The 13,747-nt window shown below is 53.6% G+C and overlaps 3 protein-coding genes across 3 annotated transcripts; 2 read left to right on the top strand and 1 right to left on the bottom strand.

The window, feature by feature from the left end:
- Positions 1-548: 548 nt before the first annotated feature.
- MYCGRDRAFT_69123 (uncharacterized protein) lies at positions 549-2,128 on the bottom strand (the record flags this gene model as incomplete). Its single annotated transcript, XM_003855150.1, has 2 exons — positions 549-1,246; positions 1,300-2,128. 2 exons carry the CDS (start codon positions 2,117-2,119, stop codon positions 549-551), a joined length of 1,518 nt encoding a protein of 505 aa, XP_003855198.1.
- A 248-nt stretch (positions 2,129-2,376) lies between these two features.
- MYCGRDRAFT_69118 (uncharacterized protein) lies at positions 2,377-6,181 on the top strand (the record flags this gene model as incomplete). The annotated part of the gene is made up of 2 exons (XM_003855214.1): positions 2,377-2,629; positions 2,778-6,181. The coding sequence occupies 2 exons, from the start codon at positions 2,377-2,379 to the stop codon at positions 6,179-6,181; spliced, it is 3,657 nt and encodes a 1,218-aa protein (XP_003855262.1).
- A 4,696-nt stretch (positions 6,182-10,877) lies between these two features.
- MYCGRDRAFT_91236 (uncharacterized protein) lies at positions 10,878-12,447 on the top strand (the record flags this gene model as incomplete). The annotated part of the gene is made up of 4 exons (XM_003855215.1): positions 10,878-10,921; positions 11,061-11,238; positions 11,578-11,730; positions 11,857-12,447. 4 exons carry the CDS (start codon positions 10,878-10,880, stop codon positions 12,445-12,447), a joined length of 966 nt encoding a protein of 321 aa, XP_003855263.1.
- Between the last annotated feature and the right edge of the window lie 1,300 nt (positions 12,448-13,747).

The raw sequence follows: 13,747 nt of genomic DNA, 5'->3' as shown, positions 1-13,747 counted from the left end.
CGTCTCGTCGCGTGTTCAGTTTCGTTTAGTTTTCTTTCTGGACACCCCGCCAACGGAAAGTGTTTCTCTTGGCTTGGGGATCGGCAGCGCAGTCAAGTGGGGCGTGAAGGCTCGTGCTTGAGGTAGATTTGCTTAGCGCTGCTTTGGCGGGAGCTTGTAAGTGAATGAATGTTTTGAGCCCAGGCTTGCGGCCTGTGAGATGAGCTTTGCCGGCCTTTGATGCGGCACTCTTTTGAATTGAAGAAGTTCTTCCCCGGCCACGAGACTCTATCGCTTTTCATGCCAAGATTGTGAAGTGGAGTTGTGAGAAATTGTCATGCAGGTTTCCGAGAGACGCATGAATTGTGCAGGGGTGGAAAAGTGACGAGCGTTAAAGACTTGATAGAAATGCCAGAGTATGTGAGATTCTGTGTAACAGCAGAAATTTTGGCAGATGCATATGAAGACGTGAAACATTGTACATACCATATCTTGGACGGTTTCCAGATCGCTGTCTTGGCCTTTGCCGACTGTGCTCGCCATACATGCGCGCGGTTGTATATATTCCTTTACTCCGTCGTCTTTCCGGTATAAGCATCCGTCTCATACCTCTTCCCTCTAAACCCCCAGACGCCCCAATTCCCACAACTCACATCACCCGGATCGAGATCATTCATATCCCATCTCAAACTCCTGAATCGGTTCTCGCCCGGCTCCAGAATAATGTCCATCTCTCCACCCGCCTCCTTCTTCGCCCACTCGATATCCCTTTGCATATCAAAGTCTGTGTACCCCGTGCAAATCACAGGAACTTTCGTCTCCAGCAATTGCGGCAAAGTCGAAGCCCACTCGTGTGAACTCGCGGGATGACCCAGCCCAGGGTGGAACATAACGAAAGCATCGAAATATGGATCATATGGCGCGAAGTGTTGTGCCTCGTGGAGGGTGTGGAAGTACTCGACGTACGTGGAGATCTTGACTGCGCCTCCGAGACGGTCTTCAACGATGGCGCCAAAGGGGTTGGAGGGAGTGCGGTCGGGGAGAGGGAACTCGTCATCGCGATTCGTCATGCTTTCGGGGCCGATGAAGTGGAGATGGAAGGTAGCGCGAGGGAAGAGGTATGCTAGTTGCAGCCAGACTTCGCGAGGTAGGGAGGATTCTGCGCGAGCCCCGAGGATGAAGAGACGGACTGGAGGTGGGTTGGGTCGGAGGCCTTTGACGTCGATGCCGGCTCCTGAGCGGGGAGGGTGAAGGGTGTACCGGAGAGCTGGATAAGGTCAGTAACATGATGCTAATCGGCTGGTTTTCCATCAGGCTCACCACTCAGCGATCTCAGTCCTTCAGGTAGAAGACGGTCCTTCAAGTTGTACGGACTGAGCTCGTGGAGGATACTCCCAATCGTGATCGGATATGTCAACAGCCGCGTGACTTGTCTCATCCTCCTCGCATCATTGATCGCCGTGAACTCTCTGCTGTACAAAAGTGTGTCCCAATTCGTCATATTCGCCTGCGCCTCTTCCATCGAGGCAGACGGGTACTCGAACTCTGTGAAGAACCGCCCACTGTGCAAGTCATGGTCATCCTCATTGATCTCCCTCAACAAATCACAGATCTCCAGATGGCTCTCGTAGTCATCCACGAAATGCTCTTCACTGCAAGAGACTGGTATACCGCAGTCGGGACATTCATATCGGACATGTGCAGGAGGAGTGGCACCTGTCTTTCGTGCTTCGAGATCGTGAGGTGACGTGGGTGCTCTCGTGGCTTGATGCTCGGGATGAGGACAGTATGCATTCTGACGCATGAACGCAGCTCGTTTACGGATCGCGGGCGAGGGTGAGTTTGTGAACGAGTGGAAGAGGTTGTTCGGTTGGAGGAGTAGACGGGAGGAGTCATTCTTGCTGCTGGTTGGCTTGATGCCGGATATCGGAGGTATCTCTTGCGCGGGTTGGCTGGAGGACTCGAATGCGGGATTGGCCTTGTTTCTTGTCGATTGATGGAGTTTGCGTGTCTTGGGTTGTTGCTGAGAAGGAGTCGCAGTTGAGATGAACGCCCTTCGAATTGTCGATCTGCCTAGTTGTGTTTGTGATGTCGTCGATGCAGCACGCAGGCAGCGTGTACATATTGATTTGGAGGCCATGGTGAATGTGTTTGTACATTCGGTCGACGAAGTTCTCGAAATGCACGACGTCAAGCAATGGAACTCGATGTCTTGACTCGATGGGGATGTCGCCCCGCTAGAGCACGCGAGTCATGCAGCAATAATTCGAGACCTCTCCCCCTCCAACCTTCAAATTATTGATGAAGCAGATCGACGACGAAAAGCTGAGCTGAACTTCAACAACACGCTGCTCTGGTCCAGCTCACGCATTTCCGGCCGCCATGGCCAACACTCAGATGACCCAGGCATTCTATGCCCTCACTGTAGAAGCTCCCTCCGCTCCAACCCACGCTGTCACCTGCAATGCGATCCCCGGACTCAAAGCGACCGATCAGCAAATCTTCGAGGCACGCGGCGAGCACATTCTTCTCCACCGGATCGTGGAAAGCGCCGACAGAACCGAGCGTAGCATTGTCACAGTATGCGATCAGAATGTGTTTGGGATCGTGCGCGGTGTGGCCGCTTTCCGTATTCCTGGAACTGCTACTGGTGAGTTCATAACTTTCTTCCTACCACTGCGCGAGATCGCATAGTGATTGCAAAGATGCAGCAGCTTGATCGCCGCGAGACAGCGATTATGCGCTCGCAATCGTCTTCTCCTCAATGCCATGACAGCCACATTGACAACCTCCCGCAGATCAATTGGTCGTTTCATCCGACTCTGGCCGTGTAACAATGCTCACGTACGATGCCGACAAGCAAAATTTCAAGCGAGTCCACCTCGAGACATATGGCAAATCTGGAATCCGTCGAACGATTCCTGGACACTACCTGGCGAGCGACAGTCGAGGGAGATGTATCATGTTGGCAAGCGTGGAGAAGAACAAGGTGGTCTACATGTTGAATCGCCATGCCGACGGCAACATTATCATATCGAGTCCTCACGAGGCCAACCAGATGGGCAGTCTATGTTTCGGAATATGCGCGCTGGACACTGGCTGGGACGCTCCGATCTTTGCGGCATTGGAAGTCGAGTACACAGAAGCGGAGGCTGATCCGAGCGGAGATGCGTTCAAGAGGAGGGAAAAGCAATTGGTGTACTATACGGTGGACATGGGGCTGAATCATGTGGTCAAGAGCTGGACCGACACAGTGGACTACACAGCGAATATGATTATTGGTGTACCTGGAGGACAAGACGGACCATCAGGAGTGCTGGTCTGCGCGGAGGATCGCATCTACTATCGCCACGACAAACATCCTGCTCTCTCGATTACGATACCTCGAAGGAACGGCCCAACCGAGGACTCGGCGCGGAAGAGGACGATTGTCGCATACTGCTTGCACCTGGCCAAGACGAGACACGAATTCTTCTTTTTCTTGCAGACAGAAGACGGCGATGTCTTTAAGCTGAACATGCAAATGGAGCTGGACGACCAAGGCCGCCAGACCGCGAGACCTTCAGCAATCGTCATGAAATACTACGACACATTTCCGATCGCCCGCCAAATGCTTCTCTTGAAGAAGGGCTACCTCTACATTGCCACTGAGAACGGCAACAGCCATCTCCTTCACGTCGACGATTTGGCCGATGATCCAGACTTTGAACCCCACAACACCTTTACCTCCGACGGTGTTCCATCCGATCCACAAGATCCCACAGATCCGACATACTTCCAGCCGAGAGAACTGACGATGACCCACGTCGCCTGCGACGTTCCAGGGTTACACCCACTGATCAAGACGAAAGTGGACAACCTCACCAGTGAAGATGCTCCGCAAATCTACGCAATCCAAGGCACAGGCAATAAGAGTCAGTTCAAGACGATCCGTCACGGTCTGAACGTGGAGGAGATCATCAACAACAGCATGGGCAATGTGCCTTATGACAACATCTGGACATTCAAACATCGATCCACGGATGAATTCCATCGATACCTCCTCCTCAGCAGTAGCTATGGCGATCTCACAATCGCATGTTCCATCGGCGATTCGGTCGAGCAGATCGAGAACTCCAGCTTTCTGGAAAACCGCGCAACAGTCCATGCGCAACAAATGGGCGACGCGACACTCGTTCAAGTACACGCTCGCGGTATTCGAAGCATCCTGGAATCTGGCGCACTCAACGAGTGGCCAACACCCGCACATCGCACTGTGGTCGTCGCATCAGCAAACGAGCGCCAACTACTCCTGGCATTGAGCTCTGCCGAGCTTGCCTTCTTCTTTATGCAAGACGATGGCATCCTTGTGCAGCTTGAGGAGATGCCAGAAATGAGTGGCAAGGTGACTGCGCTGTCTGTCGGCCGGACACCGAAGGGTCGACAGCAAGCAAAGTATGCAGTCGTGGGGTGTGATGACTGCACAATTCGCGTCCTCAGCATCGAGCTGGATTCGCCGTTAGAGCCACGCAGTGTGCAAGCTCTTTCGGCCGTTCCAACATCGCTTGAGGTGGTCGAGATGCATGATCCTTCATCGAATTCATACGTCAATGTGGTGCACATCGGTCTCCAGTCCGGTCTGTACCTCCGAGCAGTCATCGACGAGACAACTGGCGAGCTCGGTGATGTACGGACGAAATTCTTGGGCACTCGGCCTCCCCGGTTATGTCCCGTCGAGATCAATGACCAAGAGTGCGTCCTCGCATGCTCAAGCCGACCATGGCTTGGTTACAATCACCCGCAGAGCCAGCAGTACACAGTCACGCCTCTCATTGCTGAGCCAATCGAAGCGGCAAGATCATTCATCAGCCCTGATCTGGTCGGCCTCTGTGCTATTCAAGGCTCTTCCCTCCTGATCATGCAAGTACCCTCCATCGAAGGACGGCTCTCATCCTCCACAATCGACCTCAACTACACACCTCGCGCCATGGATCGCAACCCTCTCTACCCCATCTGGTATACAGCACAAGCGGATGGCAACACATTATCAAAAGCCATGCGAGACCAGCTACGAGGCAAGTCAATAGACGATGACGAAGAGGCCACCGCATTGGAGAAACACCTCGGTGTGTCCCGGGGCACCGGCCACTGGGCGTCTTGCATACAAGCAATCGACCCTATCACACAAAAAGCAGTCACCCACACCATCGAGCTTGGCGAAAACGAGGCCGCACTCTGCATCGCCTGCGTCCCCTTCACTTCCCGTCAAGACGAAGTATTCCTCGCCGTCGGTACAGGCCAACACATGTCTCCCGGCACCTCCCAACCCTCCACCGGCTTCGTCCACATCTACCGCCTCCTCGAAGAAGGCACCAAACTCGAATTCGTCCACCGCACCCAATTCGATAGCCCCATCTACGCCCTTTGCAAATTCAACGGCCGCCTCGCCCTCGGCGTTGGCAACGAACTCTTCATCTACGACATGGGCATGAAACATCTCCTCCGCAAAGCCCGCGGCACCGCTGTTCCCAACCTCATCACCCACATCACCTCCGTCGGCAACCGCCTCATCTGCGCCGACGTCTCCGAAAGCGTAACATACGTCGTGTACAAACCTGCCTTCAACCGTCTCATCCCTTTCGTCGACGACACGATCCAACGCTGGACTACCGCCACCGCCCTTGTTGACTACGAAACCGTTGCGGGCGCGGACAAGTTCGGCAATCTGTGGGTCGTGCGCTGTCCCGAAGCGACGTCCACTGAGGCCGACGAAGATGGCGCAGGCGGGTACATCATGAATGAACGCTCCTACCTCGGTGGTGCGCCGTACCGCCTCGAACTGAGGTCTCATTTCTTCGCCAACGACATCCCCACCTCCCTGCAACGCACCTCCCTCGTCGCGGGTGGAGCTGAGGTCATCTTCTGGAGTGGACTACAAGGAACGCTGGGTATGCTCGTACCCTTTGTCTCAAGGGAGGACGTGGAGTTCTTCACGGCATTGGAGTCGCAGATGAGGCAAGAGGATCCGCCGCTTGCGGGCAGGGACCATTTGATGTATCGAAGCTATTACGTGCCGGTGAAAGGTGTGATTGATGGGGACCTTTGCGAGAGATACCTTGGGTTGAGGGAGGATGTCAAGGGGAAGATTGCTGCGGAGGTGGATCGCAGTGTGAAGGAGGTCGAGAAGAAGGTGCAGGAGATGAGGGGGAGGGTGGCTTTTTAAGGGAAAGGAAAATAGCTGGATGATGGGGAAGTCGAGGATGCGGACAAGGTGTCCGGACTCGATGTTTGGTGGTCGTGGCCGGGGCCTTGTAGATTCGGCAGATACGAACAAAAGCTTCATTCGATGGCTTCGCTAGGCTTCATGTCTGCGGATCGACGAGCCAGACGGAGAAGCGAGCAGCATCGGCTAATGTGAGTGTTCTTCATCGAACTTCATTCGCGCCTGTTGACCATGATCTTGCAGCATAGCAGTGGTCTTCCAGACCTGGAAGGTAAGCGATCGGGACAGACCCGCACGGTTCTAGACTCCGGGCTCGAAAGGCATCATCTCTGCACAGGCGTGTGCGTTCAGGAGTCGTTTCTCCACACGCTCATCGCCTGCGACTCCGCTCCATCCCCCTTTCTCATTGTCCATCATGCTTGGAAAGCAACGCTCAAGATCAAAGTATGCTGGACGACCGAGTGTATTCCAGCGACCAGCGATATCCGCCTCTACTTCTGGTCTTTTTTATTGTTGCCTGAGGCAAGACATGCTGAGTCATCACACACCCATTCAGTCGCCGTTTTCAATGGGACCTCCTTCCTTCTCCTGAGTCGTCATTCACTTCATCTCCTAAGTCGTCCTCCACTTCTTGTCCTGAGCCGTCCTTCAATTAGGCAACCCAGTCTACCAAAGCGGACGATTTCAACAACGTTCCACCGGACCCGTCAACTCTTTTCGTCCACCAGCCAGCGCGCTGAGCTCTCCGGACGATGACAACACTCCTGCTCGAGCTGCCGACGGAGCTCCTCCTCGGCATCACAGAGCGTCTGCCGTTCGAGGCTATCAAGTCACTGAGCATTGTGAATTGGCAACTGCACAGGACTCTATCACCAGATCTTTTCCGTTGTGTCCGCTTCACCAACCGCAGAGAAGATTGCGACATCATCAGCACGGTCGTCGAGAAGTATGGACGCAAGGTGGAGAAGCTGGCTTTTGAGCTACATTCCATACCCGGACAAGAAGACGACGATCATGACGACTTGTGGCCACCAGGACGTACATCTGAACGCTACCCACCGGCACGTTCCATCACGGCCCAGGCGCAGCAGCTGTTGGATGGAAGTATACTTCCTCATGTGTCCCGATTGAGAGTTGCTTTCTTCATTGGTGACTTCGGACATGAAGTGTTCGGTGGCAAAGCCAACCCCGTGTACAAGAGACTGGAGCCTTCAAGTGAGACACGTGCGGAAGAGCAGCTGTGGCCGTGGCGAGCCACTCTGAACCAAGCTTTTGGAGCGTTGGCCACTCGAAAGGGTTTGAGGACACTAGAGCTACATGATTTGATCCCACGAGATTGCTCAACTTTCCACACTCTCAAGTGGTGGAAACTCGTTTCTCACCTCGAAGAGGTCGAGATCCATCTCTGGACAGGCCACAACATTGATATTGGCCGGCAGTCGAGCGTCAGAGGGGGATATAGCGACTTCCTCGACATTGTGGGACTCAATTTCTTCGTGGACGGAGACTCTATGACGCGAGTCAAGCTGGTAGCAGACATCAGCGGACCCATCGCTGGGTCCGGTCGAGTTCGGAGGCTGAACCCATTTCAGTACGTCAGCATGCCAAAACTACTACATCTCGAGTTAGAAAATTGCCTCATCGACAAGGCCCTGTGCCGCTTCCTTGGCGATCACAGTCAACAGCTGAAAGTACTCAGGCTGAAGAGCTGCTTCGCAGGTGTGGCTGCGACATGCCCTCTCCAGAACGAATCACAATCGCTGACAGACTACAGGCCGCCCCTTACTTCACCTTCCATACTACACATGGGAGTTGTTCTTCTACCACTTCCTCATCCGCCGTCCAGTCCTTGAAGAGTTGACAGTGACGACCGACAACGCCACAGTCACAGAGTCCGAGGAAGCTCACTCAGACGATCAAGGACCCGCCATCCTAGTGAGTGGCCAAGAATCGGAGGACGTCAAAGACATTCGCAGACAACTTCTAGACGATCCGAACCGTCGGCTATGGGTGTACGCAAAGCTGGACCCCGACAGCGGCGTGATTGTACATGACCTTGCAGAAATTGTGACGAACAACAAGATGGGCCAGGATCAGGATAAGTACGATGAGTTGATGGTGCTCGTGAGACAGAACAGAGAGGGCTCTGGCAACGGAGCATGATTCGGACCGACTACCGGGACCTGTGCACTCTCATACACTTCACCTGCATTTAGTTGCGTCTCTCTTGCTGGTTCCCTCGCTCGACTCAGGGAATGGCTCGGACAATGGTGCATTGTGGGAGAGACAGGGCGAGAAAGAGTGGGAGTGGGGGATTGCTTTGCAGGTCTGGAATTCAGGACCTCAGTACCAGGCACAGCTACTAGGACTCTCATTCGCCGGCGCGCTATCGTTCACGATGAAGAAGCCCGACAGACGGAAATGCTACCAGGAAATATCATTCACTCGGCGAGCAGTTCCGCTGTCTGCTCGCACCCTGTCCCGTGATGGCCCTCACAACAGCCAGAAAGTGCTGCTTAAGATTTTTCCATTCGTGCTTCTTTCTCCTCTCCGTTCACTCTCAGCAGCCAAGCAGATCGCTTTCGAGCATACCGACTGAGGTTGTGGTCAGCATGGCCCAGCACATATATTTGGACCTCCGTCATAGCCACGAGGAGTTTTGAGTCAGTCGTCGGAACAGGCAGCGCAGAGCAAAATCGTCGACGGCATTTGTTTCGAAACTTCATCTCTGTACAGAATCTTCTCAGTCCCAATCCAGTGCTCTGACGTTGCATTGAGCGAGCAGAGTTCCATACCAATGGCGGTCAGCCCTCCACGCCACTTCTACTCCACCATCTTAAACCAAGGCCCAGAAGAATCCCTCCCCATCGCCCCATCAACAATATTCAACTCCAGTAAATCCTCATCCTCCCAATCACCCTCATGCAATAACGCACACCTGGCATGCCGACACTTCGCACCATCTTTACACTGAATACGAACGCATTTCACATTATCCTCCGCGCATGCCAGGCACGGAGCAAGAGAATCGCAGCCTCGATCCGTGGTCCAGCAGTGGATGCAGATACTCTGGTTTACACGCTTCGAAGACCGAGCGTAGTCGGGGAGGTAGGTGTCGACTTCGTGGTCGGCGGCTATGTATGCGTCGCGCATCATCGGCTCGTGGGATCTGATTCGTTTGAAGGGGCGAGGAGAGGAGGAGTAGGAGGAATAGTGATCGTACCAAGAAGAGTGGCTGGCGCGGTGGTAGGCTGAGTCCGGGTCTGTTTGCGGTGATAGGGATCGCTGTGGCCTCTTGCCGTGGTTGGATCTGCGGAGGTTCCTGTCCTCGACTTCAACGTCCTTCCCGACTTCAACGTCCTTCCCGACTTCAACGTCCTTCCCGTCATCTCGGTCATTCACGATTTCGACCGTACTTTTCATCTCGACCGTGATCGTGCTTTCCATCTTGACCGTACTTTCCAAAGCATGCTCACTGCTCTCTGGATCCTCCCAGCTTTGGTCTTGCGTTGCTTCATCCTCCTCCACATCAACCTCCACTGGCGGCGTCTCGCCACGAAGCCACGGGAAACCAGGATTCGGCCAAACATCACTAATTTCACAAAGCTGCCACTCCCGCTGCGTCCCGATCCTCTCCATCTCCCCGTAGTCTGACGCCCGTCGCAGGACCTCAAGATCGTCTTCTAATCTCACAGCGTCGCCAGAGTGGGATTCGTCCGACATATCGACATAGCCCTCATCACCAGGTTTGAGAAATTTCCAGGTCCGATCGATCGGTGGCGGAGGCGTGGCCTCTTTAACTGGCATCTCGAATCGCGGCAACACGAATTTCCATTTCGTAAGCTTGCGGACTTCGGCCTTTGTTTGCTTGAGTTTCTCGTTCAGGGCCTCACCTGCAGCACTGACTCTATCGAGCTGGTGCTTGGCTTCGGCAAGCTCTTTGCGGGTTTCGGCGAGTAATAGCTGATAGTCCGTATTACTTTGTCTTAGGTTGTTGGTCGCAGTCTGGAGGCCCTGGGAGACCGCGGTGGGGGGAGGGGTGCTAATCGTTCGAGTTGCGTCAGGCAGGAACATTCTGTTGTTGTAATCCATACCAGGCGATGGCGGTGGTGCGTTGAATAGGGTAGATGGCCTTCGTTTCGCTTCGAAGAGTGTAGGGTGATGCTCAGCGGCGTGGTTGATCGCTTCGCGGAATAAGGATGGAAGATTACCAGGCCCCACGGATACTTGGTTTCGATTCGGGATGTTGTATGCCACATGCGGTGAGAAGCTTGCGAGCATCTCTGCGGTCGCAAGCCAAGGGCTTCCGGACTGAATCGGCGGGTCGGCGATATTTCTGGCAGTGAGATCGGTCGCGAGACGTAGCTGCACGAAGGCTAGCATTGACTCCTGCTTGTGAGCTCGATCGGACGAAACGATGAGCAGCCGCACTGCGAAGATTCGAACGTGTCATCGAGGTTTTCGACAGCAGACTTGGCCCCTAATTATAAGCAGGATCCCTACAGGGTATAGCTGGTTGGCATTTCGAAGAGAACAACGCTTTCCCAGTTTACAGTTGGGGCCAGCAGGGTCTACACAAGGCGGATTGGTCCAGACAGTCCAGGACCCCTAGCAATCAGCAATAATCTGAGGCAAGGTTAGCTGGTCTTTCACATGCGTTCACAGCCTCATCTGGTGTATGAGGTAAGCAGCTATCATGGTGCAATATGTCATCTGTCAGACGACATCTCAATGTGCAAGGTATGTCGGGTAATGCTTCCGTCGAGGACCAAAGTTCTCCCAGATGCGATGCGGCTGTTGTAGAATCGCCTCTTGCCGTCAAGACGCTTTTCCTGCCATCGAGACACTCTGCCGATTCTCCTGCATCATTGTTACGCAGCTCGCATCGCGATGGCCAGTCTGCGGCTTCCGCGAAGGTCCAACTCCAACGATTCTTCGCGCGCGACAAGGACCATGCTGACATTATCTGGCAGAGTCCGTTGGTCGTGGAGTATTTGCAAAAGGCAACGTGGCCGCTGACGAAAGCGGCGAAGACCCGTGGACGGCACCGGAGTGAGGTAAGCAGACAAAGCGGCCATGAAAATTTGATGCATGGCGTCAATCCTACCATCAACTGGAGAACCGGATTCATGTGCCTGAGGCATCAGGTCCCAGTCATCTCCTTTTCCAGAATTCGTGCTTGCGTTCCCTCCTTCCTTTCTTTTCATCCGGTCCCATCGTCTTCTCGATCGATGGATGTCAACCCTTCACGCACAATGGCGACACTCACAGTTCTTCCGACCGAGCTGGTGCTCTGCATTGCCGAGCATCTGCCATTCAACTCCGTCAAGTCCATGAGCTTGACAAGCCGGCAGATACATCAAATGCTCGTTCCCTTACTCTTCAAATGTATTAAGGTGACGAATCGAGAAGAAGAGAGCGACGACAACTGGGACGTTCTACACAGATACGAAGACCGAGTAGACAAGCTGGCGTTTGAGATTCACTTCGTCTCGAAGTTTAGCAAATATAGGGATATTCTGAATACGTGCCTGGGGCTTCCGGGTCTTGTACGTCAGATACTGCGCGGAAATGTCTTCTCACATATATCCCAGGTGAGAGTGTCTTTCTTCGTCGGCAACTTTGAGCACATGGTGTTCGGCGCGGAGGGAGTCCACATTACCGACACGCCGGAGACCGAGGACGATGTCGCAGTCAAAGAAGAAGAGTGGATGTGGCGTGGCTTGCTCAACGAGACATTTCACGCCCTCGCCGCTCGCCACGGGCTGAAGACACTCGAGATACGCAGCATACTTCCCAAAGCCTGTTCGACTTTCTACACATCGGAATGGCGGACTCTGATCGAAGGACTGGATGACCTGGACATCGAACTCTGGGGCGGTCATGGTGGGTATCATGCCTCTGATTTTGGATATAAAGGAGGCCTCGGTGTCCTCCGATCGACCACCACGGATGGATATCTCGACTTCGTGGAGCGAACGAACGACTTCTTCTTCGCACATTGCAAGTCTGCGACTCGGCTGAGGCTCGCGGCGGATGTCAATACTCCGATCGGCATGGCTGGCGAGAAACCTCACGTTGCGATTCCTTTGAAGCCTGAGGATCTACCAAAGTTGACGCATTTTGAATTGGAGAATTGCGTCCTCGATCCTGCTCTGGGAAGATACATCAATGCGCACAGCCAGAAATTAAGATCACTGGGCTTGACAAATTGTCATACACGTTTGTTACGATCCCGTCGAAAAGAAGCATATTGGCTTTGCTAACAGAAAGTAGTCGATGGACCAATAGACGAGCACGAAATCTTCGAATGGAATTCTATGTTGCAAAAATTCCATTATTGTCGTCCAGTTCTCGAAGAGCTCTCGATCGTAAACGACAATTATACTCTCACAGATGAGGAAGAATTGCACCCGAAGGAACTTGGCCCTTACGTACCCGAAGACGAGTCTTCGGGAGTCAGAGAGCTTCGAAAACGACTCAGAGACGATCCTAGCTGTCGGTTGTGGTCATTTGTCAACATCGATCCGAAGCTTGGGGAGATGTGGCAGGACCATTGGTCTACGATGAATGCTAGTGATGGTTCTACGCCTTGGATGAGTTACCATTACGAAGCTTTGGTGGCTTGTGTCGAGCGGAATAGAACGCCTTTGGATCGAAAAACATGAGTCTTGCGTCGATGTTGTAGCCGGACCGGCAGAGCGGGACTGTGAAACCGCCTTTGAAGTCGTTTCCACATGGTAGGGGAATCAGTTCTGGCGAAGCCGAGTGGGAGTGACTCGTACCACGATGCGATCGGGAAGAAGATGGCCGCGAGGAGTGATTGTACTAGCTGATACTGTCTTGAGTGTTGAAATGCACGAAAACCCGTGCTGCAAGCAACCACTGAGTGTGCATCGATAAGGCATAGGAGAACTATCGACAAAAGAGTAGCGTGTACACGGTCATGGTGGGTAATACCAACGGACCAAAATTCCGCTAAAGATGAAGTCCCACGGGCCAAACTTTGACTCGGGCTCCACTTGCTTCTTCGCCTCTTCTCTGCATGAACTACCATTCTAGATCGCCTTCCGTGCATACGTGCGTACGCCGACGCCGACCTCGTGAAACAGCCCAAGACTCAATGGAGAGTGATTTCGCAGGGCCGCTTCCGTTACATCCGGATCACCTGTTTCACGAGCAGGAGAACGAGGAAAAGGTCCGCGATTAGATTAGTCTGCGTGTCGTCGTGAAGATGGAGATCCATATATGACGCCAGATCGGTGGCTTCGCGGCGGTATGTACGGTAGAATTTTTCGGAGGAGAGAAGCGGGATCCACTCTTCGCTTGGGAGGTCTTGTGGTTACTTTGGGAAGCCGTTTATCTCGTGATAGCCAGCCTACTCACTGCAGTATGAGCTCTGGTCATGTCATCTTATCGTCCGCATCGAGTTGTTGCGCATCGAAGAGCTGAAGAAGGTCTCGACAATGATCGACGACAAGGTTGTGGAAACAGGGCTCGGACCGACGCCACCCCTGACCTAGGTGTCGATCTTTGTGCGAGGCTTTTGCTCCTTGTCCGTCAACG

The sequence above is a fragment of the Zymoseptoria tritici genome, chromosome 2 (genome assembly GCF_000219625.1).
Source record: "Zymoseptoria tritici IPO323 chromosome 2, whole genome shotgun sequence".
NCBI lineage: Eukaryota > Fungi > Ascomycota > Dothideomycetes > Mycosphaerellales > Mycosphaerellaceae > Zymoseptoria > Zymoseptoria tritici.
Note: the sequence above shows the minus strand (reverse complement) of the source record. Positions and strands in the feature narration are given on the sequence as shown.